This window comes from Rhodnius prolixus, unplaced genomic scaffold (assembly GCF_049639745.1).
Source record: "Rhodnius prolixus isolate KJV_2025 unplaced genomic scaffold, Rpr scaffold_6, whole genome shotgun sequence".
In the NCBI taxonomy this organism is placed as follows: Eukaryota; Metazoa; Arthropoda; class Insecta; order Hemiptera; family Reduviidae; genus Rhodnius; species Rhodnius prolixus.
Window position 1 is genome coordinate 28,425,276 of NW_027411634.1, and position 27,730 is coordinate 28,453,005.

A 27,730-nucleotide genomic window follows, 5' to 3' on the forward strand; every position below is an offset into this window, starting at 1 on the left:
TCACTAAATTTGCAATACATACATACATATGTCTAAAACTAAATTATTTTCATGACAAGTTTTTTCTTTCAAGGAGTAAGAGTCCCTCTGATAAATTGGGAAAAATGGAAATCATCTTAATGCAATTTGATTTCTCGGTAATCAAAATTCTGATTTAGTACAGTTGCTTGCGGTTCAACGTGAACAGTACCAACAAGTCTTGTGAGACTTGTGACGCCCACTTGTGTAACCTTCATCTGGTTACAAAAGTAGGTAACCTACAGCTACACCGATAGATCAAAACAAAGTGTGTAACTTTAATGCAACCTCTATTTAATTAGTGGGCTAAATTGACATTTGTTAAGTCAGTGTTAAAAATAATAGTAGGAAAGGCACCTCTTTATCACAGGTGGTCTTAGAAGATAAAAAATTAAAAATAATTCTCTGTGAATTTATTGTAATTTCAGAGGCACTAGTGCGAGAACGTGCTTAAGTTGGTTGGGATCATGTGGAATTTAATGGAATCATGAAATAAATTAGGTTAAGAGAATATAAAACAAAAATTGACCAAATATAGAGTTGACTAAGTTCTGGATTGTGTTCATCTTGTCATGTGTGGACCTATTGTGATTCCTTATTACCTATTTTAATCACTATTACATTACTTGTTTCGTGTTAATTTTGTTTCTATATATCTTAGCTAATTTTGATAATATGGTATGGACATGGTTAAAACAGTTAATTTTCAGATCTGTCGTAGAAAACGATTTAGAAAACGATGATAGAATTATTGAAGAACTTGATCAGTCACAAGCTGGTGATCCTAGTGTGGAAGATATTGGAGTTGTTACTTCTATTAAGAATGGGTTAGTAGAAATAAATAATACTTTGATAGCTTATGAGGATGTAGTTTCATTGAGGATCGGGGCAATAGTATCTTATTGGAAGCCAACAAATTCAGAAAGCAATATAGTGTTCAAAGTCGAATTAATACAAAATGTTAAAAAACGTACGAACCTGGTATGTATTATCAATGAAGGAGTAATTTCTTATGTTGATGAGGAAAAGATTTTGGTAAATCCCGGGTCATTAGTTATTTGGAGGTGTGATTCAGAACTTTCCTTCTCGCCACAACAACATGATTATATAAAATTAGAAATGTGCAATGGCATTTTGAAAATATACCCTCGTGAATGTAAGTTACTGACAGATGAAGTATCTAGTTGGAATGGAGTGCATGGATTTTTGAAAAGTAACATAAAAATATCACTAGATGTGTGTGAAAATTTCTACATACCAAAACTGGGAGATATTGTAGTCGGTTCAGCAATATCCTGTTTAGGGGAAGGTTATCAATGGAGATGTTTGATTGTTTCCAAATTTGATAACAAGAACTTGAGGCAACACAAAAGAATTGAAGTAAATAACATTCCTGCATTTATAGTACCAATTGGAACAGAAAAGATAATTGAAGTGTCTGTAAAAAATGTTTCATTAAAATCACTTGATGTTAAACATGTGCAAATCGTACCCAAATTGACAAATGTCTCTTTGTTACCTAATTCAATCAAACAAATAGAACCTGGAATTAAAGTTACATATCGAATTTTATGTTGCAGCAATGTTTTAGGGCGAACAGTATTTACCTTAGAATTCAAGTTTAAAACTTTTGTATTTCATAAAACCGTGAAGTTTTTCACGGTGGAAGAAATTGATGAAAGATTTGAACAAAATAATTCATCTAATAATAGTCCATTAGTTTTTGTAAATCAGTCTTTTAATAAAAAGCCAATGTTTTTTAAGTTTAAACCGAAAAACTATGAAATTCCTTCTTATTTCTTAGAAATTAGCGAATGGGGAGTATTGGACAGTATGAACTTTATTCAAGAAAAAACACCTGAACTGAGCAAAGGGCTTACCAAGGAGACGTACGCCCTTTATTTCCATTCGCTACTTTTTTTAGAGGAACTGTCTCAAGTATATCTAATGAACAAAATGGAAACTATAGCTCCATTGATCAAAAGGGGTCAGTATTTCGTCTTTACTTTTGAAGAGGAAACCATATACCACAATCTTAGCCCAGGAGATACAGTTTTGCTTTCAAATCCTTGGGTAGAGGATGAATCAGAATCACCAGCTATTATTAGAATTTGGATGAGAAAAGATAATGAAATTTTCTTCAACTTCAAAGACGTATTCAATATAATTGGGACAAATGGCGCGTTGTTCAGAATGAGATTTAAAAACAATCGAACATGTATTGTGAGAACACACCATGCCATAGATTTTTTTCTCAAAAGAATAGGCGTTCAGTGGCTTTTTCCTGATGTTAGTTTCATTAAGATTCATAGTGAAGGCTATTCAACTGAGATTAACTACTTAAATCAAGCACTAAATGAAGAACAGAGGAAAGCTGTTAGGAATATCATTTTTACTAACAACAACCGTAGTAGCCCATTTTTGCTTTTCGGCCCCCCTGGCACTGGAAAAACGGTAACACTCGTAGAGGCTGTTTGCCAGGTGATCCAACACTACCCAGAAAGTAGAATTTTAATTTCTGCGCCCTCCAATAGTGCCGTAGATACTTTTTGTGAACTTTTAATTTCTAAAGGACTGTTAAATAAAAAAGACTTACTACGGCTTACAAGTTTTACTTATTCCCAGCAAGGTCATATGCCAGTTTGCCTCGTAGAGTATTCAGCGATTTTAAGCACTAATATTTCTGAGGAACATTCGGAAATTCGTTACTGCGATACAGACGCTCTTACCCAGTTCAAAGTTTTAGCTGGTACTTTAAGCAATTTAGGTATATTAAATTGTATAGAATGTAAATATGGGCATTTTACGCACATATTCGTTGATGAAGCAGGTCAAACCACAGAACCTGAAACACTTATTCCGATAGCTGGAATTCAACCAGGAAGCACACGTGTCGTTTTTGCTGGCGATCCAAAGCAACTGGGTCCTGTTATATTAAATCCTGTTGCTAAAGAATATGGACTGGGAGATTCTTTTATGCTGCGACTGCTATTACTTCCAATTTACTCAAGATGTTTAGATTCCCAGCAAGATACAGTGAAACCAAAAATGGCAACCATGCTTAATAAAAATTATAGATCTCTTCCAAGTTTGGTAAATCTTTTTAGCAATCTCTTTTATAATGATAATGTGGTATCAACTCTTTCTGAAGACTCTAGAGAGGCCCAACTTTTAAATAACATTCAAAAAGTAAGTTATATTTCTTCAGGTTCTAGTTTGGTTGTGGTTAAAGTGAATGGCCAGGAAGTGCCTTCAAATTGTGAAAGGAATTCCTATGGAAATTTAATGGAAGCAGCAAGAGTTAGTATTATAGTTACTGATTTGTATAAAGCTGGGTTGACATCTTTACAGATCGGAGTAATTACTCCTTACACTTTTCAAGTGAAATGTATAAACGAGTGTTTCAGTATGTTACAAGTTGAGCCACCGAAAATTGGCACTGTGGAAGAATTTCAAGGCTCTGAACGTGATGTAATTGTACTCTCTCTAGTGAGAACTAACCATGATGAATGTCGGCTCTCATTTATTGGCGATGCTAGGAGATCCAATGTTGCGTTATCCAGGGCTAAAGTGATGAACGTAATAGTGGCTAAAGAAACAACATTGAGACAATCCAATATATGGGAGAGGGTACTCAGAAGAGCTGTTACTGTCGATTAAATTACTCGGCAGAATTATAACAATTGACCTAATAGAATAAATACTTGTAATATTTCTAAACAATCATTTTATTTTGTACTTAATCAGCAGCGTTTACCTACCAACTTTACAGTTTTTATGACGGTTCAGTCATTTACATAATATGCCTTATCTATAACAACTATTGAAATAAGGCTTGGTCAAACTTAAAAACCAGCATTTTACCTACTTTTAGATAATACAATTACAATATAGATTTTATCTTTTCCGAAGTCTCGAAGAATTTACTTTTTATGTATTCTTATACTGCCTCAGAAAAAGTTGCTCCCTACAGCTTTCAAAAAATAGGATGTACCTCTAGGGTCCACAAGTGAAACCTGTTCGTAAACCAATAGACTGCTTTACTGAATTTCATTGGTGTCAGTCTCATGTTCGTATTGTAAATTACCCTCGTTGCAATTACTGTGATAAATACAACTCTTTAGCAATCCATTGAACTTGAGATTTTCGCCTTGAATAGCTACTGGCAACGGTAGGGCATAGAAATGTGGCTTACGGAAATCACCATTCCAGTTGAAGAAAGAGATGATGGCTGACTCTATTTCATGGAGTGAGGATATTTTAAAATACTTTTTAAAAAATTGTAAGACGAACTTGTACCCTAGTGCTAAATTGACATTATTTTGGGCCTTCCTTTAATGATGCTCCTGAAGTGATCTGGCTGAGATACGGTTAGGTGCATGAAAAGAATACAAAACTAATTGTAAACATAAATTATACAACTTTCAGTTACTTTGTAGCTGTAAATTTCAATAAAAACATAAATAATCAGCGAGATTTATTATTTTTGAAGTACAGTCTTTTAATATAATTTTAATTATTAACAATACTGCTTGGAAGAACTTTCTGATCGCTAAGTACAATGTTCATTGAACATAAAATACCATTAAAATTTCCTATTGTTACTACATATTAAAAATAAATTTATTTTATGTGATTACAAAGAATATTTTACAAGGCAAAGTGAATAAAGTTTTATTAAAATAAATATAAGGCACTTCATTTTTATCCCAGTTCTTTTGTAGAAAATAAATAAGTTAACTTCAAGTAGCACGTGAATTAGAAAATACTTCAAATATTTATATTAAAATATGGAGCTAATGAAATATTATTTGTACTTTTGTGAGTTCAATTTGTTAAAGCAATCAAATACATTTATAAATTTAATTAATTCTAATTTTTAAGTGCACTAATTAAGTCTCAAAGTGTGTAACCGCAAGTGCTTTTTATTCATGATTAATGAATGGGTAATGCATTTTTTCGAAGCATCTATTCAGACTTTATCTTAAACCGACTATTAAACGACTGTCATTAAGGCAGATATTGTAGAACTCTAATATTCTTGTAAATAAACTCAGTAGTACCAAAATGTTAATACTAATTATAATGTGCAAATTATACATATATATACTACAACAATATTCTTACACACAAAATGTTACTACATATATTTTTTAAACATCGGAATCAACTCCATTTAAAAAAAAAATCTATATATCACTTCAATTAAAAAGGAGCACAAACAAGTGTACAATTTAAACAATCGATTTTTAAAAAGATGCAATGAAAATGAACATTTTAAGCATCAGGATGAACTTGTGAATGATCATCAAGTATTTCTGAACCAGCCTTAGAAAATGCTCCACAGAGTGTAACTGGCTTTGTGATTGGAATTAGAGCTACTAAAAAGCCAGCTACGATTATCCAGCCGCCAGCAAAGTAAAAAGCTATATCCCACGCTAACGTTACATCGAATAACCAACCTGCAAATGAAAAAATTATGTAATATTGACCAAAAAGTTTGATAGTCTAAAATGTTCCAATCCATTACTGACTCTTAAAGTAATTTTTTTTTCAGCTACTTCCTTCTAACAAATAACCGAAATTATTTGGTTTAAAGGTGAAAATGAGTATACATTTCTTTGAAAATTAACTTAAATAAAATAAATAAAAGAGAAATATTGTAATAACTTGATGATTTATGTTCAATCAAATCAACGTTGGCTTGAGCTATTTTACACAGTTCTTAGGCTTTGAAGAAAATAACAGGAACAACTTTCCTTTTGACGGTGATTATTAATTGCAATAGCATAAGATACATATGTACCCTGGTAATCTGGATCATAATTCGTTAAATCGAAAGACAAAATTAATTAGCTATCTTTATATTAAAGGCCATCCCTTTCACTAAACTGATTGACAAGAAAAATTGCCACATCGCATTAGCGTCTCTAATTCTTCATTACTATACATGAGATAGTAATGAAGTCTTTTATCTACTTCACTTATCCTTTGATCACATTTATTTTAAAAATCAGTACCAAATAAATTATAATTAAACTTACAATCTTTTCTTTCATATTTACACATTTACATTTTTCAAATCTATTTCGATTATTATTAGCTCTTGAAAAAAATTATAAACTTATTTATATTACCTGCTATAGGGGGTCCAAGGAGATTGCCAATACCTTGGCAAAGAAGTGTCAGCCCATAAGCAGTAGTAAACCTCTCCAGGTCAATCAGTTGCACCAATATTGTGGGTGTAAATGAGAAATTTGATGATACAAACATCCCAAATCCAACAGATACACAGATTAGTGGTACTAATGCTTTAGCCACAAATGGTATAAGAAGCGTAAATACTCCAGTTGCAAAAAGACATCCGGCGTATACCTTTGTTACGTTTACCCAGGGACGATCTCCCATCCATCCCATAATTAGCTGTGAAAAGAACATATGTACAATTATATCAAAAAAATTCTTGAACATATTACAATTTTTTTTTATTTAGGTCTAAGGCTATCTTCACTGCCACTTTTGGGGCATCTTATAATCCAATATGATCAATAACTTTCTTATATTTCTGCAAAGATTAGGACTTGGAGCGAGACGAATTTAGCTTAGTTTATTCTATTCTCCAATTTAAGTTTACTACTTTAAATTAAGTTACACTTTTTCTTATTTTTCTCGACTTCGCAGGTACAGATAATAGTTTTATCGCACTAATGAATTTAACTTTTCCTCACGTTCTCTAAAGGCTGAAAACTTATACTCAAAACTCTCTCTAAAGTCTCAGCATGATAATTATACTCATATTTGTAAGTTACAAGTCATGATTCTTAGAAATGATGCACAATTCTTAAGACTTTAGAGAAATTAAATATAGTTTCTATTATTTTATTGAAATAAAACCTAATCTTACGACAATTAAAAAAGTTTTATAATAAGAGAGGAGACTGAACTCGTACATTGGAGAGGAAAATCCATACTAAAAAATACAATATATATAGGACAAAATAAGACTCTAGCTTGGCAATCCAAACCAAATTAAACAATAATCTCTACTCAATGGATATAAGCCTCGGCTCAAACAAGTGGCCAAAGATACTGAAATTATCTCACAACCTTGCGACCACAAGCCCCCTCACTAGGTTTCTATCAAATTACTCAATTAGATTATAATTAGTGCATGAGACTAAAATATCTCTTCACGCTTAGTACTTCTGACAATTTTCAGCTCACCCACAGTAACAAGACGGACGTCATCATAGAAGTAAAGAAAATGGATCCAGCGAGAAATCTAAAACAGTTTCATCAATTTTTTATCAATCTAGGTTTGATAAGACTGAATTTACACGACACAGTACTTTCACTGATTACAAAAAAAAGTTTAACAAAATAACTGGCTGATACAGCAAGTCAAAAACGCCAAACGCGAAAGCAGTCTTTCAAGTTAACTTTACACTAAAAGGCCTTCGTTTTTGTTCGTTCAAAATGAAGAACATGGATAGATTTGATAAATGGTTTTTGTTCTTGCCATAGAATGTAATATGGAAGTCAAATCCTCCTGATAAACCAATTTCTAATGGATGAAAATCCGAAAATTGACAATAGAGTTGTTAATAAAATGCAATAATATCAATGCGGAATATTACTTTTTGTTATAATTTTAAATGTCACAAAAGTAGCCATATGGTAAATGAAGGATATAAATTAAATGAAAACCACATATATCAGTTATTACTATTTATCCAAACAACCCTCCTCATTTGTTCCTGAAAAGATTTACCCTGACACTCTGCGTTAACAAGCGACCAAATAATCTAAACTGTCGCAACTTCTAGAACGTATGCATGAATTCTCATAAATATTAATAAAATTTATTCAATTATGAAATCCATGCTCCTGTTTGAGATAAATCAGTTTTAAAAAAATTCTTCCCTAAAAATTAATTAAATCTACGTTTACAAATTACTGCTCCACTACTTATATTGTAAAACCATTTAAAATGTATTGCAGAAAAAATGTAAATATTTTTTTAAACAATAACTACAATACATTTATATTTAATACGTAAATACAAGAATACTTGGTTACAATAATAATAGAGGTGTGCAGTTACCAGATTGTTGTGTAGTTACCATGCCGATCGTGTTTGCCGCACCAATAGCTGATAATATCCATGACTGTTCAACTGTATAACCGAGAATAGTCATATAATCAGCGATATAGAAATATGGTACAATAAACCATATGAATAACAGTATTGAGGCTAATGACATTAATAAAAAATGTAGATCACCAAACATAGATATATCTGTCATGCCTTTAAGTAATTCTAATAATTCATCTTTCCAATCCTAGAAATAAAAGAAAATAATTTTCAATTCTTTAAAAATGTCAATTGCATACCAAAATGTAACTATTTTAAAGAATATTTACATCGTCCGGTCTTTCTCTAGCAATAGTTGTCATGGAATTTCTGTAAATATTTGGACATGATGAAGCTCTTAGTCTATATTTTTGTATATTCAATATTGCTCCTCGATACATTACAGAATTTCTAAAAAACAAAAAAGGTAATAATAAGCATAAATTATATTTAAATAATTTTTTTTAAAGGTGCATTCATAAAAAAGAGGTTTATTCTGAACACTAAGTTCTAAAAGGAAGTTTAAAAGTCTGAAAGGTGTGAGACACAGAAAATTGAGGATCAGAATTCAAGACCAGATGTCTTTCGATTTTCTTTTACCAGGGACATCAAGAGCAATAACTGCTCAGAGAGAGAAAAAGAGACATTTTAGTCCTGAGACAGAAATGATCTGAGAACGGTCCAGGAACAAAAAAAAAACTAATGACTCTGATTTAAATATATAATTACGTTTGATTCCTAAAAGCACAGAATTTATTTAGATCAAACAAAGAAAAAAAATCAATTACAATTGCTTATCGTTGTGCAATGAAGATTCAATCGATTAACACTCCGTAATTCATTCAAGGAATGGACTAAGGCAAGGAAGTCTTTTCCTGTTTTTATTTGACCTTTTCCTTTAAAAAAGATAAAGAATCAGATATGAATAAGACGGGACAAATTTCTATAAATCGGTGCAACTGTTCGCTATGCAATACTGATTTGGAGGAGGCGCATTGACAGCTGGGGTCAAATGGGTAAATCGGTTGATTTAATGAAAAAAAGCCTGCAGATTAGTTGGTGTAATGAAGGAAGCCTTTCTGAAGATTGCGTCAGTTGCAAAACGAAGTGGCGCTTTCTTTTCTCGTTATTATGCTGAACTCTTACATGGAAGTGTACAACTTTTTCCAATTTAGTTATTTAAAAAAATAATTACCTATGCACACGAATATTTCTCAGATGGTTGCTAGTAGGTCGATGAGGAGTCTTTGATCTGCGGGCTAAGTTCATTGTTACACCATCAGAACCAAACGCTGGTACCTCTTCTGATATGGAATTAAGTCTTCCTGTTTCCGACACACTTCTTACATTCTTTTGCACATGATTTCTTGTTAGACGTTTAGCTTGCTCGGATCCAAGAAGTTCTTCAACTACTTCGGGTGAAACCTAAGTATAAAATTAGAAATATATTTTTAGCAATAAGAAGCATAAGCATCTTAAGAGTATTTACTATAAAATTGATAACCTTATCTGAAGAGTCGACAAAAGTAGGTAAGTTGACAAGTGATTGAAAGTTATGTTCAGGGTTGGTTGGAGGTGGGGTAGAGGGGATAAATGGTGATTCAATCATCCTCTTAATCTCTTCTAGATCGTGACAAACTGATGATGCTCTGCTCGATCTTTGTGCTTCAATCCACCATTCTGGATCTCTCATCAGAGCACCACAAACGCACAAATTCAATAAAGTACCAGACAATATAAGAACTGCGCCGCGCCAAGTGTATTCATCTATCAAGTATCTAGTCAGCGGAGCATATAGGAACGTACCTACACCAGTACCACAAGCACCTAATGACGTAGCAAGCGTCCGCTTCTTATCAAACCAATAAGCTACACTGACCACCGCTGTCACATAACACAAACCAAGTCCAAGACCAGCTATTGCACCGAAAGTAATATACATTTGTGAAATTGATGTTGCAAAAGCACTAAGCACAAAACCAGCACAAGATAATATACCACCAAGAATTGTCATCCATCTGCAGCCAAATCTATCTACAAGTGCTGAACAGAGGGGGCCTGATAGTAATGGTACAGCCATAAATAAGGATCCAATCCAAGAGGTGACTGATTTACTTTCACCGAATTCAACTAAAAACATTTCGTATAATAAACCGAAAGAAAACGAAATACCGTCAGCTATCATGCTGATGACTAGGCTACCAAAGACAACCACCCAACCCCATCCGCCATCTGGAATTACTCCTTCTTCTTTCTGAAACAAAAAGAAATATTAAATGCATTCATATAAATATAATAATAAAACATTAATATAATAATATAATTTAGTAAATGTAGTATAATAAATAAGTGAATTAATGCCCTTCGAAAAAAGATAATTATAAAAAAAACAAAGAAACAAACAAAAAAACTGGTAGTATATCTTCTCTATTAGAAATCTAATTTCATTCAGAAAGTTTTATAATTTTCTCTAATTCAAAAGTTTCCTTATGTTTCCAGCAAGTTTCAAACCATCAGTATTCATTTTCAACTAAAACGCAAAAAACATTAATTTCACAAAGAATTTTTAAATCTCGTTTTCTGGTAGTCTTTTGAAAGGTAAATGAATTTCCAAAATAACCTAAAATAACTTTTTTGAAAAGTAATGTTAAATGTCAAGCAATTGTCTTTGTAATTTGAACTTTTTTTTTTTTTTATTGAAGATGAATATTTTGTTCGAAAATTATGGAGAAACATGGAAATATTTTAAAAGAAAAAAAAATTACTGAGACTAATTGGTTGATTGAGGGCATATCACAAAAGATTAGGTGATAGTGACAGGTAATCAATTACTAGGATTAGAAACTACCATTTCCCTTCTCTATATTTATTCATCTGAACTTTTTAAATTAAAAATAATAATTTTATTTAAAAATCACCTATTTTAAATAGATTCTATATTAAGATTTAAAAATCATCTCTTTTGTTTCTAAAATTTAGCTTTACTTATTAACATTTCCATTGAACACTTGCTATTGCTTAAAGAATATATTAACACCTTAAACCATCGGGGCAAGCTAGACATTCTGATGTGGTGATTTTAAAGAAGAGAAACCACATTGTGGTAAACCAAATTAAGAAGTAAGGGCCATTCAAGAATAGTATACACCCCTCCTTTGTAAAGAAGGCTTTAGGAAATTCTAAACTATTAAAAAACATTTTTCGCCTTGGAGACAGAGACGAGGTATTGTTCTAGTTGTTAAGTGAGGAACCTCCAAGCAACGCCAAGAACTCTGAAGAAGTGGCTATTCCAATTCCTCCAACACTATGAGCAAGCAGTACTTAGAAAAATAATTCAAGTCAACGTTTACTAGCATTCTGTTTTCAGAATAATGAATCAAAATTTGAATACTGGGCATTCACATTCACTTTTAATATAATTATCTACTGAACATTGGTTACTCGTTCATCTGTACTGATTGATAAGTTTTATTAAGAAAACAATACTATTTAAATTATAGTATAATGAAAAAAATGTTTGTGCACAAAGCAATTTTTTTAAATGAAATATTGGAGAAGTCATTTAAAAAAAAAAAAAACAAAAGTAAGATCAACAACTAATCATTCTTTAATTGGCGGAATTAATTTACACAGTTAACATTAATTTAAAATATTGTTGTGACATAATATAAACTATTTTGTTTAAACTGACACGATTTAATTGATAGGGGTCATGTATTTGTTATTCAATGTTTGTCCATGAATCAAATATACCATCGAATTTAATATAAAGAAATAAATTAAAACGAATTGTAACACACATGTAGTATTTTTAGTAGATTTATTTACATCTACTCCTTACTTGTACCATCCTAAACAGAAAAAAAGATTTGAATGTTACGCAACTAAACTTGACTAAAACGCAAACCCTTCCCATTGGGCTAAAAATATCCCTCATTGGTCAATCACGGAAAAAGGGGTGCTTCATTAAATTTCCTCTTTAATCTAAGTTTTAAATATGAGTTAATCCCTTACTTAGCTAACATTAGACTTATATAGCACACTTTCTTGAATCCATTTCTCCGCTCCTTGGCCACTTCACACGAGATACAAAATCGTAGTAAAAACGTGATTTTTTTTTTGAGGTTATTTCCACCTCAAAAGAGTACCGAATTATCGGCCTTCATAGGAGTTTGTATAATAGAAAATAATGTAACACTGGTGAAAAACGTGTGGGATTTTGTTACTGGTACATAAGGAATAGAAAACGAATTATATGCCACCATAAACCGCAATAATTAGTTTTTTATTAATATATTCATTTTTGGAAAAAGGGTGAAACATCATAAAGATGAAGTCATAATTATTATGATTACCATAACAGCCAATTGTTGTTCATTTTTTTTGGTGACTGATTCATAGTTTCAATGGGATTGAAAAAATAACTACCATTTCAGTCTAGAAAAATGTATTTTGCCGAGCTTTCGACCTAGGGACTAGGTCATCTTCAGGGCTAGTTTAGAAAGTAATACTATTACATTTCAGGGTTGGTGTGTCTTCTGTCTTGTCTGTTCATGGACTTGTCTGTTCAGTCTGTAATGTAATAGTATTACTTTCTAAACTAGCCCTGAAGATGACCTAGTCCCTAGGTCGAAAGCTCGGCAAAATACATTTTTCTAGACTGAAATGGCAGTAATTTTTTCAATCCCATCATAACAGCCAATTTTTTTTTTAAATGTTCTACATTCTTACGCCAACTAATAATTTTCTCAGTCATCCAGGCAGCTTTACAGGCTAACAAGTCTTATGAAGTTAATTCTAGGACTGTCTGGATCGACATTCTGATGAGTAATGATATATACTGTCTGGTTGCCTGGCCGAGGAGGAATCCTGCTCATGGTAACTTATTTATTGCAAAGGAAAATGCTGCAGTAAAGAAGCTAACTTGTACGAACTAACTACTTGTAAAGGGAATAAACTGAGAGTTCAGCAAATTGGAGAAGAAAAACTGGTTCCTTCAATAATTTGACTATATTTGAAGAAGTATTCAAATAATATGAAGTTCAGTACAAACTTACATGGCCAAAGCTCAATATTTTTAAAAGAATTATGGCCGTTCCTAGATTTATTATTTAAATAAAAAAGGAAACATCTACTTAAACTGCTGCAAATTACTTATTTTCTAGAGAATTCATTTATAAACAGACGGACAATTATGAAACGAAATGCACTTAATAAATAATGAATGCTTTTGATCATAATTTATTTGTGAAAATGTGGTATTAAAAAGAAAGTTCTGAACATGATTGGTGTAATTGTAACTTTATAAGATATTACACTATCCGCTAAGTATTTCCAAGTAAATTTGTATTCGTGTCCGTGATTCCATTTTCTCTACGGGAAAAGATATTATCTACAATGTTTGACCTACTTTTATGCAATAGGTCACCCTTCAGTCAGCAATTTAAAAAGATGCAATTTTTCGCAGCAAAAAAAAGCTATCAATTGCACAAAAAAGGATGTAATTTTTTTTTTGTTTTTTCAATAATAATTCGGATCCAGTTCACTCAATACAAAAATCATTTTCAAGAAACTTTTTTAAATTGTTTTAATTAATGGCAACTCATTCTCCAATCAGATCATCACACACTAGAAAAACAACTATTTAAACAAATGAAAGTCTATTGTACTAACTTTATATTTAAGTGAAGGTAGCAGAAGTCCTAAAGTTAAAACCGTCAGATAACGTTCTAGTTTCTATAGGAACAAAAGTTTTTTAGGAGCGTCAGATTACCTTGTGTCCATTATTTGTTATTTAGGAGCTTAATTTCGTGTTTTTTTTCATAGATGAAGAGTTGATGTTTTTATTGGGTTACTTAAGTCTAAAAAAAGTGTTTTCGGTGCCACATTTGTCATAAAACAAAGGCTTCAGAGCTAGGTGCGAGTCGAGACACACTTGGATATGGTTATTTGCAATGTCTAACAGATGCAATTAGGATGGTCTTTATGGCGCAGGCTGGCATAGGTGGTAAAGCGCCTCCAGCTCAAAAACTTCTTCCGAACTGCCACCAGGGTCTTCGATACTTGTTAGCCAACGGTTAGCTTTGTTCATACACAATGAACATTCAATAAACATCATCTTACATTGAACTAAACATAGCTAGCAGCGTTCAGACCAAAAGAAACCCAGCAGTCTTCTGTGACACCAGTACAGTTAAAGAAATGAAAGGAGATCTTTAAACACAGGGAGTTGTAGTTATTACTCCGCCAACTGAAATTTTTGTTTTTTAAGTTTTACTGTTTCTATTCTGCTTTGGAAGGAAAGTTTGTCAACCATGACCATACAAGTAAAGCTGGTAAGGCAATCAAGGGTCTGTTTCATATGAGATTTTTTCGTTTCTCTTAAACACTGATTTTTGTAAACAAGTAAGTTGCATATTCCTTAATTAAATTACTTCTTAGTTACATTATTCTCTTCACTTCGTTGCTAAAACTTAAGCAATTTTATAATTATAAATAAATTGGAATTTATTTTATACCAATAAAAAAAATTAAAAAACGAAAAATTAACGTTTTTAATTACTTGAGAGACTTAAAACAAGAGGAAAGTATGGCTTTATTTAATGGCAGACACTTTATCGATAACCTTGGCCACTAATTATCATAGTTATTTGTGGAAGGATATAAGTAACTCATTCAAAGCACTTTAGATATGCTGAAATTGCTAGCGAATTACATAACATTAAAAAAAGTACTTAAAGCGGTATTTTTTAAATGACGTTTTGATGATTCATCCTTAATAAATAGTCCACAATAAAACTGCACATCAAATGACAATAAAATAAAATAAAAAACTGCTTTTACAAATGCTTCAGCATTTTTTCTTTTGTTTTGGTAAAAATTAAAATGGTTAGAAAAAAAATTACTTTATCGAACATTATTAGTATCATAATATTTTAATAAATAGTAATAAATTTAATAAAATGCAATTTAATTCTAAGTCTGTCAATGTTTATTATTGCATAATTACACTGGGAATGTGTTAGGCACTTTGTTAGAAAGAAATAACAGCACGCCCTTCAACAGCCTTATTTTCCAACCATAATTCTCAAGTTTCTGTAAAATCAAAAGTTTCTGAGGAGATATTTTCATAGATTTCTTTTATATGCTACAATTCAATAAATGAGCATTAAGACATAAACCTAAATGTAAGATTTATTTTTTAACTACCACATCATTATGCTTCTTGGACGTTCTGAAAAAAAAAAACCTCTAGTTAAAAATAATAATACGAAAGAAAAAACAGCTGTTTCAGAGAGCATCAGAATACTTCTCTTTAAAGTAGAATTTCCAGATTAAATATTTTCCCGAAATTTTTCTGAATATCAGTTCAGAGATTCCTGCTTCAGTTTTGAGATAAATTTTTTCGCACACATTCTTCTTATCTCTTCCGAGCAAAAACTTTTTATTCATATTTTATTTAAAAATTTAAAGAGAAAGCAAACAATTTAAATTACAATAAAATAAAAATATTTTGACTTTATAAAGTAAAAATAATCATATATAAACATATTTTTTTACTTAGATGGTTCAATGTCGTTTTTTTTTTTTTTTTTTTTTTTTTTTTTTTTTTTCTAAAATTAGACAGTTAACCTTGTCACAGATTGCAACTTATTTCAATGTTTGGACTTGCACCAACGAACAATTATTCAATTCAACTATACAGCCATTAAATTAGAAAATGATGTAACAATTATTGCGGAACACATAATTTGGCACTCGCATCAGTTTTACTATAAAATTTAATTTAAAATTGTGCGACTTTTAAATTCTCCAAGTTGAGCTAACTTGTAAAATGCTTAAGTTCTAAATGTGCCTGTACCAGGACATCAAATTTGATAATTTCAAATTAAAAAAAATAAGAAGGAAATCGCCCATTTTTTTTAAACCAGCGATTAACTTTCAACTACCAAATTAGGATTACACCTAATTAATATATTGCAATTCTGAACATTCTGAAATACCAACTGGTTAATTAATAGAAATAAATGTAATAAGATCATATAAATTCATTATAACGAGTGTGAGTCTAATATTTACACAAAGGATACACCGAATGAAAGGTTTCTTCACAAAGAAATATTAGACCTTAGAGACAAATAACAATGATCGTCGGTGTAACGTAACATCTAATAGATAATAGTAACAAGTTTACATGAAGAATTACATAATGCAGCAAATATTTATAGTTTACGATTCACACTTCGGTCATTGCAAGTGTTTTTTTTTTAAATATTTGTAAAGAAATTGGAAAAAATCTGTTAGAAAACGCTTACTTATTAGTTATTGAATGATTTACTACTTATTAGTAACAAATAAGAAATTATTGATTAAATAAGGCATCTTTCCAAATTACAAAACAACTATTTTAGACTATTGTAGGTTTAATTTTATTTAATTTGTACCATTTAACTGGGGCTCATAACAAGGTCTAGATACAACTATTGTTTGTATTCCTTGATATTTCTTTGTAATCATAATGACGCAGGTATTTTTTTTGTTTGGGTTACATTTATTCACTAATGTTATGACCAAAGGACTAAAGAAGAGAAGAAGAGATTCGAATGAAAACCGCTAATGTAGAGAGAAACCAAGCCACACATCTGCTGAAGGTAAGAAACGTTGAAAGAACAGCTTCCATAGCAGATCTTGATGCCGCACTTAATTAAAGGCTTTCAATAAATCAGGAATATCCAGTATGGAAAAAGTATTCGCTAGCGAATTGAGTCCTACTAGGGATGGAGGGTCCGATTGACGACTGAGCTTTAGGAAAAGAAGCTGGTAATTTCAATGGTCCTGGTTATGATAATATGAATAGTATCATCAAATGTCTTTAGAGAAATGGACTCCGACATATTTTATTTTATAATGGTCGGTATAAGTTCTTATTACTGGGTACAGTACATTTTTACATAACAACTGGTGGAAAATTTCTGTCTTTCAGAATAGGTAATCTGCACAATCTTTTTCAAAACAGGTTTGTATCATAGACAAAGAAATTTCTAGCTATAAGTTTCTCAAAATTTCGGATTAAAATTTCAATGAAATGCAAGTACGCTAATTCGACTATCTCTTAAACCAATTTAATTATAACCAGAAAATTTCTTATGGACGTAATATTTTTTAAACATGCACATTTTGCATAAATAACGGTAGATTGTAGCAAATAATTAGAGTTTTTACTTGCCATTGTAATTTGTGGGTCACTTGGCATATATACAATACTTTTGAAAAAGAACTCCCTTTTCTCAACATAATTAAGAACCTGATTTTAAAAAAACTGATACACTTGCAATTTTCTTCTACTCAGTATGTAAACAAGGAGAGTACTTCCTTATAAATTAAGCTGGTAAGTTTCTATTTCACATTTAAGTCTTTTTTTGATAGATAAAACTACCTATTTAATAACACTATTTAGATGAAATTTTGATTTCATAAATTTATTTGAAACATTTTAACCTAAAATTTCTATTAAGGGTACTGCTGGGAGAAAGTTGAATAGATTCTCTTTATTCAATGAATTGTCCACTTCTTCGAGATTTCCAGTAATTGGCTCCTAGGAATTCTTTTAAACTCCATATATACATTATATACACATCGATTTATAGCTTTTACTATTATTACTGTTTAAGAAAAATACATTTTAAATCAATGTTCGAGGAGAAGATAGGATAGGCTAGCCTGTAAAAGTTGCAGTTCAGTGCTTTTCACAAACTGTTTATTATTGGTAAGAATTTAATAAGACTTTAATTTAAGTATTTAATTTAATAAGAAATAAGATTGGTAAGTTTTAATAAGAATTGGCAGTTTCTTGAAATCTAAGAAATGTTATTGAAAATAGTAATAAGAGAAAATCATGTGAATGTTCACGCCAACTTTTTATTTATTTATTTATCAGCTATCTGAATAAAAAGGGGCTTACTTTTTTTACGGTTACTTTCTAATGATAAGATTGTATATTGTCATACTGTCAGGGTATATGTAACTAATTCTACTATAATGTTACACATAAATTAAGGCTATAATGGAATATTAATACTATTTTATTTTATTGTACTTTATTCATATTTATTTTTCAAATTTTCTATTTAGAGTATTAGCCGGATATATCGGTTTTGAGGTTCCCTAAATGCGAACAAGTGATTTTTAAAAGGGTCTGGTTATGTGTATGCTAAAAGGCGACATTTGAAATTAACCAAGGCAATGGCTATTAAAAGTTGTCCATGAAATTTATGATTATTTTTTGACCCAGTAAATGTATGCTTAGCAATAAATTAAATCCAATATGACGATGAGTACAACAAATGATACTATCTAAGTTTCTCATAACGGAAAGATCAAAATTAGTACAATTGGCAGAAATTGAAAATCTGCAAATCTGTGGACAAATTGAGAAAAAGAAAGTTAAACGTCTTAAGAAAACAAACTATCAGCTCTTGGAATTAATTAAAGAACAGTAATACATGATGCTGAAAATATAGCATCGAAAGGAGGTTCTGTAAATTAAGCTAAGCAATGGCTAGTCAAGATTCCCTAGATCCTTCTTGCGAATACAAAGAAGTCTAATCCAGAATAATTTTAGCCTTTGCAAGTTCGGTTGTAGGTGAAAATTAGGCTAAAATTTCTATTCACCTATTGACATACAATAAGCGCTTTGTTTGAAGAAGAAAGAGTGCGACTAACAGAGCCTGGCAATACGGAGATGACTAACTTGGACAAAGAAGTTCGCTTTCATGGTAAGTCAATTTTAGTAGATGTTATCCTATTTGAAAGTAATGAAAAGACGATGGAAACTAAGTAACTGTCAAAAACTCCAAACAAGAATAAAGTCTTTCCATCTTTCTTTGCACAGCCAAAATAAACACGCTGGCGAACAAGTGATATCGGCTATGTACTTCTACAGGTAAGTGGCACATTTTATTGTAAACATACAAAGAGGTGTGGCATCCAGTTTTGAAGAAGAAGCAATGAACACTTTTAAGAAATAGGTTCATAAAAAGGACAAAAGTGGGAGCAAGGGCATCTTCTTCAGCTACTGTTTTAAAAGTATATTTACTTGATGATTCAGGGAGGAGAGAGAGACGTTTCTACAGTCGCATGACTGAATTAGAAAAATAATCATAGGTTTTGTGTATAACATTATAAAGAATATTGCGATGATAGTTTTTCTTTTAAATACAGTATAATCATAAAATGCATTATTAAGAGTTTTTTAATTAGTGTTATTATTTACAGCAGACTAGCCGAGAGAGAACTTTTTCATGTATTTGCTTTATATCTAGTTGCCTTAATTTGGTAGTTTTTTAAGTACACCTATACTTACTGTAAGCTTACTTTATTTTAAAAATAATATTTAAAATAAGGGAAGGGATTAACTATGAGGTTAGCATACTGGACTCCCACGCGGAGGTCCCGGGTTCGAATCCAGCAGCTGACCCTTAGATTTTCTCTTCCTAGGAGCTTCTTACAGCTCACTGTCCGGTGATGGACAGTGTTGTCTGTAACGAGAGAACACTGTCCGGAGGCCGGCAGTGCACTGGAAAAAGCTCCGGGCGCTAATAACCTCAGCTGTTGATGCGCCAAAAAAAAAAAATATCCTTTCTTTAAATCTTACAATGGCAAACAAATAAATATACCTGAACTGAAATACAAAAATTGTCCACGTGTTTACAATTTAGATGTTCACTATCTTCTCCCATGATCACTTTGTAGTGTGCGACCAAATAAACTGAACGTAAAAAATAAATTTTACCAACAGTCATATATCCTTATCGTAAGATATGGAGTTTATAATCCCTTAGCATAAGATTACTAACATCATATAGATGATCCGTCTAACGATATGTAAGTAGTGAATCATTTCATTCAAAAATAAATGTTATTAGTACATGATGTCGAATGCAATAAATGATAGAAGTTGAAAGGGACACGCGAACTAATCATTAAAAACTCCGCTAAGTGCTGGGTAGCAGTATATTAGCATAAAATTATTGTTGAATGCACGCTTTTCCATTACTGGAGCTTCTCAGAACGGCTAGCAATTTAAAACTAGTAAATTATTTATTCTTAGTATTACCAACTGTTACATCAGCTGACTCAATTTATTAATAGCAAATGAAACATTGAGTAAACAAAAACTCCAAAGACTCGACGACGACAGCTAAGATAGTTTTTACACCCTTTCTCACTCATTCTCTTTCTGTCAACCTCAATCCAGTTAGGTGGGCACTTGTCACCTGGGTACGCCTCCGCTATTTGTTTTTATTTTTAGCATCTAACCTTCAGTTGCGTGGGTGCTGCTAAGAGAAGGGCATACTATTTACCGATCCAATTCTTACATTTCTTTTCTCCTCTTCATTTCACTGGGCAGAACTTGCACTTATTAAACTGGCTGTGTTACCGATCCACCTCAATGATCTGTTTGTGCCAAACCTCAATAGGTTACAATTCTATTAACAGTGTAGCTCTTAGTTGATTCCAAAGCATTCTATGTTAACGTATTAATGCACAGAAGGCTTAGTTCGACCGCTTAGATTATCAAACATTTAGCATAACTTCAGCTTAATTCTTCTAATTAGTTGGCTTTAATCTGCGTTAACTTCTTGTTGCGGTCATTATTAGTTTTTACGTTACATAAGATGATTTTATTTTTGAAAATGCCTTTGAAAATTGAACTTATTACCTTTTTAATGTAATCTCACCTCACTGTAACACACTTTTTCCATTTCGTCTATAATGATCTGATGCCCTCAGACTAAAATTAATATTCACTGTGAATACGAGTAGTGTTACTCGTAAGTAATTCGTAGCGACTCGTATTGATGTTAATAAAGTAATTATATGTTCTGCAAAATTCAATTTTAACAAGAGAAATATCGCTGGAGCTACAATAAGAGCAGTTAGACACGCACGTTTTATTTATTTTAAAGAAAATTCAGATCTTTTTTTATTTAATAAATGAAGATGACCTTCAGATAACACAATAACACAACTACAGTAGACTGTACATAATTATGTATTGACCAGTGCACAATACATGAGCAAAGTTGTATCGGACGATAAGCCAACACTCCCGCTCAAGTTTTGTCGCTATTTACATGAGAAAATTCTTGCAACAACAAATTTAAAAATATGGATTTAAGTTTTATTAATTTCTCCCTCTTACTTCAAATTAGATTATTAATGAAATTCATTGGTATTTATGGAAAATCACATACAAATCATTTTTCCTTGGAATGCTTGAAACGATAAAAAAACTGTAATAATCGCCAAAAACAAACAGATTTGACAAGTTAACCTTTTAAAACTTCTATGCTTAATAATAACAACTAAGAAATAAAATTGAAAATTCTACTGTACTACTAAAAATGCTGACGATAGGAAAGTTATCCATCGATTTCTCTTAAAAATTGACTTGATGTATTTTCCTCCATTCAGGGAATTGTCTTGATTAAGAAGGGTAACCCCCATGACAATAGATTATGAATGGAATATAAGAGAATGCAGTTTCTATGAATAATACGATTTATTCTTTCTCGACCATGAAACAAGAATCTGAAGAGTCCTGCAATTATTCCAGTTGTAATTATTTAAACATAATTTTTAGCAGTGGAAATCTCTACACAATTTCTGGTCCCCTATGATTTCTTTTTGAATCTCACCAAACTTTTTGTCTCGAATAGTGGACTACCCATGGAAAAAAAAATACAGATATAGAGATTAGAAAAAGTCCAGTGATATGACCAAGAAGAGAGTGATCCAGGGGAGGCAGGAGTTCTTGGCCGACCAAGTGCAGGATATTTGGATGAGGGATCGTCTTAGTTCGCGATTTACCTGATATTTATAAAGTAAAATTAGTTGCCTATTCATTGAAATTCATACTTGTAAATTTACTGTAAATTTAGTCATTTAAGAGTTATTTTTCTAAATTCAAAAATTAACATTTTCATGAGACAAAATAAATAACAGCAAAAACATTGTAGAAGAAATTACATCTACATCAATCTTCGGAATGATTCGGAATAAGGAAGTGTATAAATTAACAGCAATAAATTGCAAACCACAAGATAAATGTAGTTAAACTTAGCTTTATTAGTTGGGCTTAAAGTAAAGTTTATTATCACTAATATTATCTATTACCAAACCAGCCTTGTGTTCAACAATACATTATTAACTTGGTCATTGGAAGAATAAAAGGGTCTCTCAGAACTGTGGCGAAGTCTTCGTCTAGAGCCGTGTTACCATGCCCAATGCAGGAACTCGAGAACTCCCAGAGGCTCTTCAGTTATCTGTGAATTTACATAGCAAGCATCATGGGCTAGAGACCTAATTCCAAAATACTAGTCCCTGCTACCAGTTCATTACATCATTTAAGGGTTAATTTTTGGGGCATGGAGATAATGCAGCTACCTGCCTTTCACTCAGGATGCAACACAACTAAGAAAACAAGATTGATTGTTTCAGAAAATACGTTTACAAAATAATTTAGGCAACGTGATATCTTTAAGCTGCATCAAAACATAAATAATTTTACAAACAGTAAAATCGGAGTTTGAAAAAAATTTACAAACTATTTTAAGAATTGTAGTGGAAGTCGAGTGAATCTTCACACCAGAAATTGTTTATTACATTTATAAGCTTTCACTAAATATGAATTTTACTGGACAAATTTTGGGGCGTTCAGTTACTATAAACTATTAATTAAGTATTCTTAGGACAGACACTTATCATGTGAATTATCGCAAACAGATACACTCCCTAGACCCTAAACTACAGTAAAATACATTTGAATCGGTTGTTGCAGAAACAACACATGTGACATTTAGGCCACTTTGGGTTTGTTTACATTATTTCATAATTTGAGCCTTAACGCACATTTTAGTGCAGAAATAACACATCTGCAGTAGTTTAAAAACAGTCTTAACGGCCGCGTAAATATTTCATATGGTACAGAAAGAACTCATGTGCTGCACAAGTGTTGTTTCTGCAGTCACCTGAAAAATCGTGAGTTTGTAACATGAGTTGTTTCTGCAATAACTGATTCATTTAGATGTCAAACAGGTAATTTCTTTACTTAGTAAATTGAGCTAACTTAATAATTTCTCTTAGTTTTTTATGTTTGCTTTTTCATTTATCACTGCCGTTATCAAACATACCGCTATTTAGACAAGGGCTAAACAGATTCGAGAAGAGTTCAGTTCCGGCAGATGAATTAAGTGCAAAGGGTTATAGTAATCTTTCATTAGTTTAAAAGTCTTTTTTTTTCGCTGAGTCTGATCCAGTCTTTTGCTGGTCCCTCCTCTCTCCTTACAGAATTTGCACTCATTTGTATCATACATAGACTACAAGGTCCATACTTATGACAGTAATAGCAAGAAAAGATAATTTAAATTTTTCTTTGTAACCGTTCAGTGGATCTTTCAACACATTGATCAAATAAACGAAATGTATGAATTGATTTTCACACCAAATAAATGAAAATTTTGAAACCTTCATTTTAATAGTTTTTTATTAACCTTGGAAGATAAAAAAAACGAAGCATTTAGTGTAATTAGAGCTCTGTTTAGCACGATTAACCATTACCCGCTTCTGTACTTAACAGTGTAATGATAATAAAAATATTACTTGACAACTTTTAAAAATTATCTATTTATTGAGCAAATAAAGGAAAATTCTATTAACAATAATGTGTAAAAACACACACCTTGACATTATTTAAGAGCTAACCTTCAAAGTGCGATAAAAGAAAAAACTGTCAAAAATAAATATAAACTAAAGGAACCTAAGAACAATTATCTTAAATAAATATATTTATCTTGGATAAAGGAACCAACTCCCATATTGCGCGCTGATTATTGGCACAAATGAATTGCTCTTAAAATTCTCTAAATTTATCCTAAAAGTTAATTAAGAAATGTGGGAACTCCTGATAAAGGAGTTCATTGACAAGTCTACTCTTCACGATTGATTAATAATAATTTTTATTAGTATGTAAATAGAAATCATAGGCTACTATGTAATTCTAGTATTTTAATGAATGTATCATTTTAAGTTTTAAAAATGTATGTAAAATACAAAGCTTTCTATTGTATCTGCATCCAGGAACATGGGCTATTCGGCGAATTCTGAAAAACAACTGAATGAATAAAAGCTCTAAATGTAATGAAAATCGTCAGGGCAGTCTATGAACAAATGCCAAAAAATCGACGAGTGAGAAAATCAAATCAATAGTGCAGGAAAATTTGCAAACTCATCGCCTATTTGTTTTTTCCCCCTCGCGCGCATCAACTTCTAGGTTACCAGCTGCCCTGAGGTATTTTCCATTAGAACTGAAGTAACAAGTGCTGAAATGGCAATCCCTTAACTAATATCTGGCATCTAGATCGGCATATTTAGAAAGCAAAGACGGACGGAGACGGGAAAGTAAAGGTATGATTCATCTGTCTTCCACTTTTGGCCATCGTACTCCCCATCAAGAGAGAAAGTAAAACGATAAGCCATTTCTTTTGACTACATAACCATAAATACAAATATAACCACTGCAGTAAGTTATACATGAACAAACATATTATGTTCACTAACAATAAATGTGCATGAACCAAATGCATATTTATGATCTACGTATGTACTCAAATTGTCAGTCTAGATAAAGTAACTAGCGCGCTCATTTCATCATTTTATTCCAAGTTATTTGTAGACTGATCCCTTGATTCCTCTAAAGTGTTGTAGGATTATTACCAGTGAGAAGTATCAAATAATTGATAACCTTTTACGTGATTCATTACCCCTGTTAAAAATAAGTAATGCACTAACTAAAACAAACTAACCATAATCATAATACATGCGTAACAACATTCACCCTAATAAATATCTCATTTTTGTACAAGCGAAAGATAAATTCTCTACTAATAAAGGAAAAAATATCCAACTCATACTGTGAAGGGAGGGGGAGAGATCAGTAGATGTTAACCCACATTTGACTTATGATTACTGAGCCTTTTCTCGATGAAAAATCAAAATAAAACCTCTTCATGTTTGCATTACTTCCGCTCACCATTTGGTCAGACAAAGTAAATATATGATCCAACGAAGAAACTTCATATAAGAAAATATTCTTTTAACAAGTCAGAAATATTACTTATCCCATCTTTTCACAAAATATGGTACTAATTAGAACTTTCTGGTTTCCACCCATACATTCTTCGGAGATCATCAAAACCCGGCTTAGAAGATGGAAGCTATCCAGATGTTAAAATAACAATAACTCAAAAATGGAATTACTAGTAGGATTACTACTCCTTGAAGCTCTTCTCTTTCCTATAGAAAACAAAAAAAAATCTGACGAGTGTATTTATACAATCCATCTGATTATTTTTGTTCCAATTGAATAAACAGACAACTCTATTCAACAATTAAGTAAACATAAACGTCAACTAAGAATCGGGCAATTAGCTAATAATCAAATGCTTCATAAATGTTCTATTGGAATGTGTGGTCTTGAGATCAAACTCGAGAACATACAACTCAAAATTTTTTTTGAGTCTTTCCTATCCCCTCTCCCTTTAGGAGTGTTTTAACTCCTTTAGAATTTTTCTTCTGTCCTAAAGAATGTATGAATTAGGTCAAAATAGGAGCAACGCATTAGAAACCTATTACATCAAATGCTTCACATTTGATTAATGCATTTACATTGAGTAATGAAAAAACCCGCATAGCATAATTGTTATGCGTTCTAAGAATCACAACTAAACAGTTACGATATTAGATTAGAATCACGTGAGATTTCATTAAGCAAATAATTGAAAACCATAGCTAATAATAAAGAGGGTAGCCACAGTTTTGCCATAAGTAACGTAAATTCAGAAAGGGTAAAACTAATTTTCTGAAAGAAAGTTTTAAAAAAATTATAGGTGTTTTCTAGGGAACAACGATTTGAGAAAATCGAATCAATTTTTAGAGAAAATTAAGCACAACTGAAAAATTGCCCTTATAAATTCGCGCTTCCCGGTTAACGGATTTGTGATGAAACATTAGCGTCGGAAGAGTCCAATCTACTTCCAATTTAAAACTCTTCAGTTTCAATATCAAGTAAAAGTTGAGGTCTTTTCCAAAAAGATGTATTCCAGCAGCACATTATGCAGAAATAAAGAGGTAAAATTTTCCACCTGAATTAATTTTTACCCTCAATCTAAAACAACTTCTGTATGAAATCTCCTAAATTAGTGTAAAACAAAATCAATAGCACCGAAGAAATAGAAATATTTACCATTTACTGTTAAAAAGGCATGCGCATGTAAGATGTACAAATATCGATTTAATTTTCAAAATAAAGCTGATAAATTTCGTAAAAAAATATTTTTCTTTATAGTAAATAATAAAAAATATACTTATAATAAAAATATATTTACTGACAGTCAATAAATATCTCACCTTTTGATTTGAAGGCATTTTCTTTTATTTACTTATTGAGAAAATATATATTAGAATTTGCACAAGATTTTAGTATAATCTATATCTTAATATATCAGTCATTAACTTCATAGTCTTTTTATTAAAAAGAAGGCACGGATATAATACTATAGCACAGTTCAGGCAAGGAGCACCAATCATGTTACTTTTACTCTAGCAATCACTATCCAAAATATTACTACTGACTACTGACACTGAGACCGATGTGCAAGTGTAAAGTGTACTACTGTATGTACACCATCATGCTTACCCGCTCCCGCGTTAGACGGCCAGCTGTTTTTCAGTGATTCGTTACTGTATCACGCAGCGCCCACTGTTGGTGGAACTTGAAGTTGTTTTAAAAAAAGAACCTAATGACATTGAACTCACATATATACAATATATAGGTACTGTCTGAAAGATCTTCCTTTTCCTTGTTTTTGGGGATTGAATTTCAGATTAACGTAATATTGTAAAACATTTCAATCGTAAGAACTTACTACATTAAGAAGGAATTTATATAAAAACCAAAAAAAATTCAATTGTTTAGTTACGTTTGCCAAAATAAAACATTCTTTTTACATTGAGTCCGAACATGCCGCTAGGCTTGTTTAAGTTTATAAGTTATTTTCTTCATTACTTTTTTGATTATAATAAACTTCTAAAAAAAATTTTAAATTAAATATATAACAAATATTTTAAAGCGTAATGACATTATTTTTTATTTCTTTAATCCAGTTTGTTAAAGTATTTAAGTAAAGAGTAGAACTTTGTTGCGCTCGGGAATCCCTAGAAGAACCAAATCACACCTACCACAAATCACCTATTTCTAGCTGATATCCATCTCAATTAACCTAGGGATATCAATTACTTCAATTTTAATGAACATTCACTTCAGTAAATCACGGCTATTAAAAGTTACTTTTTTCCGTCTAGCATGGGCGTATAAAGTAATTTTGGATCCTCTGTTCCCTCCCATACGGTGATAATATCTCAGCCATCGTAATTGAATTGAGTTCTATAATATCTGCGTACACCGAACAGCTCTTCAATTGCTCGGTTAGTTCTTATTCCATAGACATTCTTAAAAAC

General features: G+C 31.6%; 2 protein-coding genes across 4 annotated transcripts; one reads left to right on the forward strand and one right to left on the reverse strand.

Moving 5' to 3' along the window:
- Positions 1 to 362: 362 nt before the first annotated feature.
- Positions 363 to 4,488, forward strand: LOC141461115 (probable RNA helicase armi). The gene has a single exon (XM_074141823.1). The coding sequence runs from the start codon at positions 694 to 696 to the stop codon at positions 3,676 to 3,678; it is 2,985 nt and encodes a 994-aa protein (XP_073997924.1). The 5' UTR covers positions 363 to 693; the 3' UTR covers positions 3,679 to 4,488.
- On the reverse strand, positions 4,479 to 26,828 carry chk (chaski). Of its 3 annotated transcripts, none has more exons than XM_074141827.1 (7): positions 26,621 to 26,828; positions 9,657 to 10,406; positions 9,348 to 9,577; positions 8,443 to 8,563; positions 8,142 to 8,360; positions 6,156 to 6,441; positions 4,479 to 5,480 (listed from the first exon to the last, which is right to left on the reverse strand). In XM_074141827.1, the coding sequence occupies exons 1-7, from the start codon at positions 26,636 to 26,638 to the stop codon at positions 5,296 to 5,298; spliced, it is 1,809 nt and encodes a 602-aa protein (XP_073997928.1). In that variant the 5' UTR covers positions 26,639 to 26,828; the 3' UTR covers positions 4,479 to 5,295. The 3 variants fall into 3 exon arrangements, with proteins under 3 accessions (XP_073997928.1, XP_073997926.1, XP_073997929.1); XM_074141825.1 differs by lacking the exon at positions 26,621 to 26,828 and adding an exon at positions 19,828 to 19,919 and having other exon boundaries at positions 4,845 to 5,480; XM_074141828.1 differs by lacking the exons at positions 4,479 to 5,480; positions 26,621 to 26,828 and adding an exon at positions 19,828 to 20,049 and having other exon boundaries at positions 6,255 to 6,441; positions 8,123 to 8,360.
- Between the last annotated feature and the right edge of the window lie 902 nt (positions 26,829 to 27,730).

Bases quoted from the DNA above. Each gene is read 5' to 3' on its own strand.
- LOC141461115 (XM_074141823.1), top strand. From the start codon at position 694: ATGGTATGGACATGGTTAAAACAGTTAATTTTCAGATCTGTCGTAGAA.
- chk (XM_074141825.1), bottom strand. From the start codon at position 19,890: ATGGGAGAAGATAGTGAACATCTAAATTGTAAACACGTGGACAATTTT. The intron at 8,564-9,347 runs GTAATTATTTTT...TTTGTTTTTTAG, and splicing joins AGAAATATTCGTGTGCATAG to AAATTCTGTAATGTATCGAG. The intron at 8,361-8,442 runs GTAAATATTCTT...TTTTATTTCTAG, and splicing joins CTAGAGAAAGACCGGACGAT to GATTGGAAAGATGAATTATT.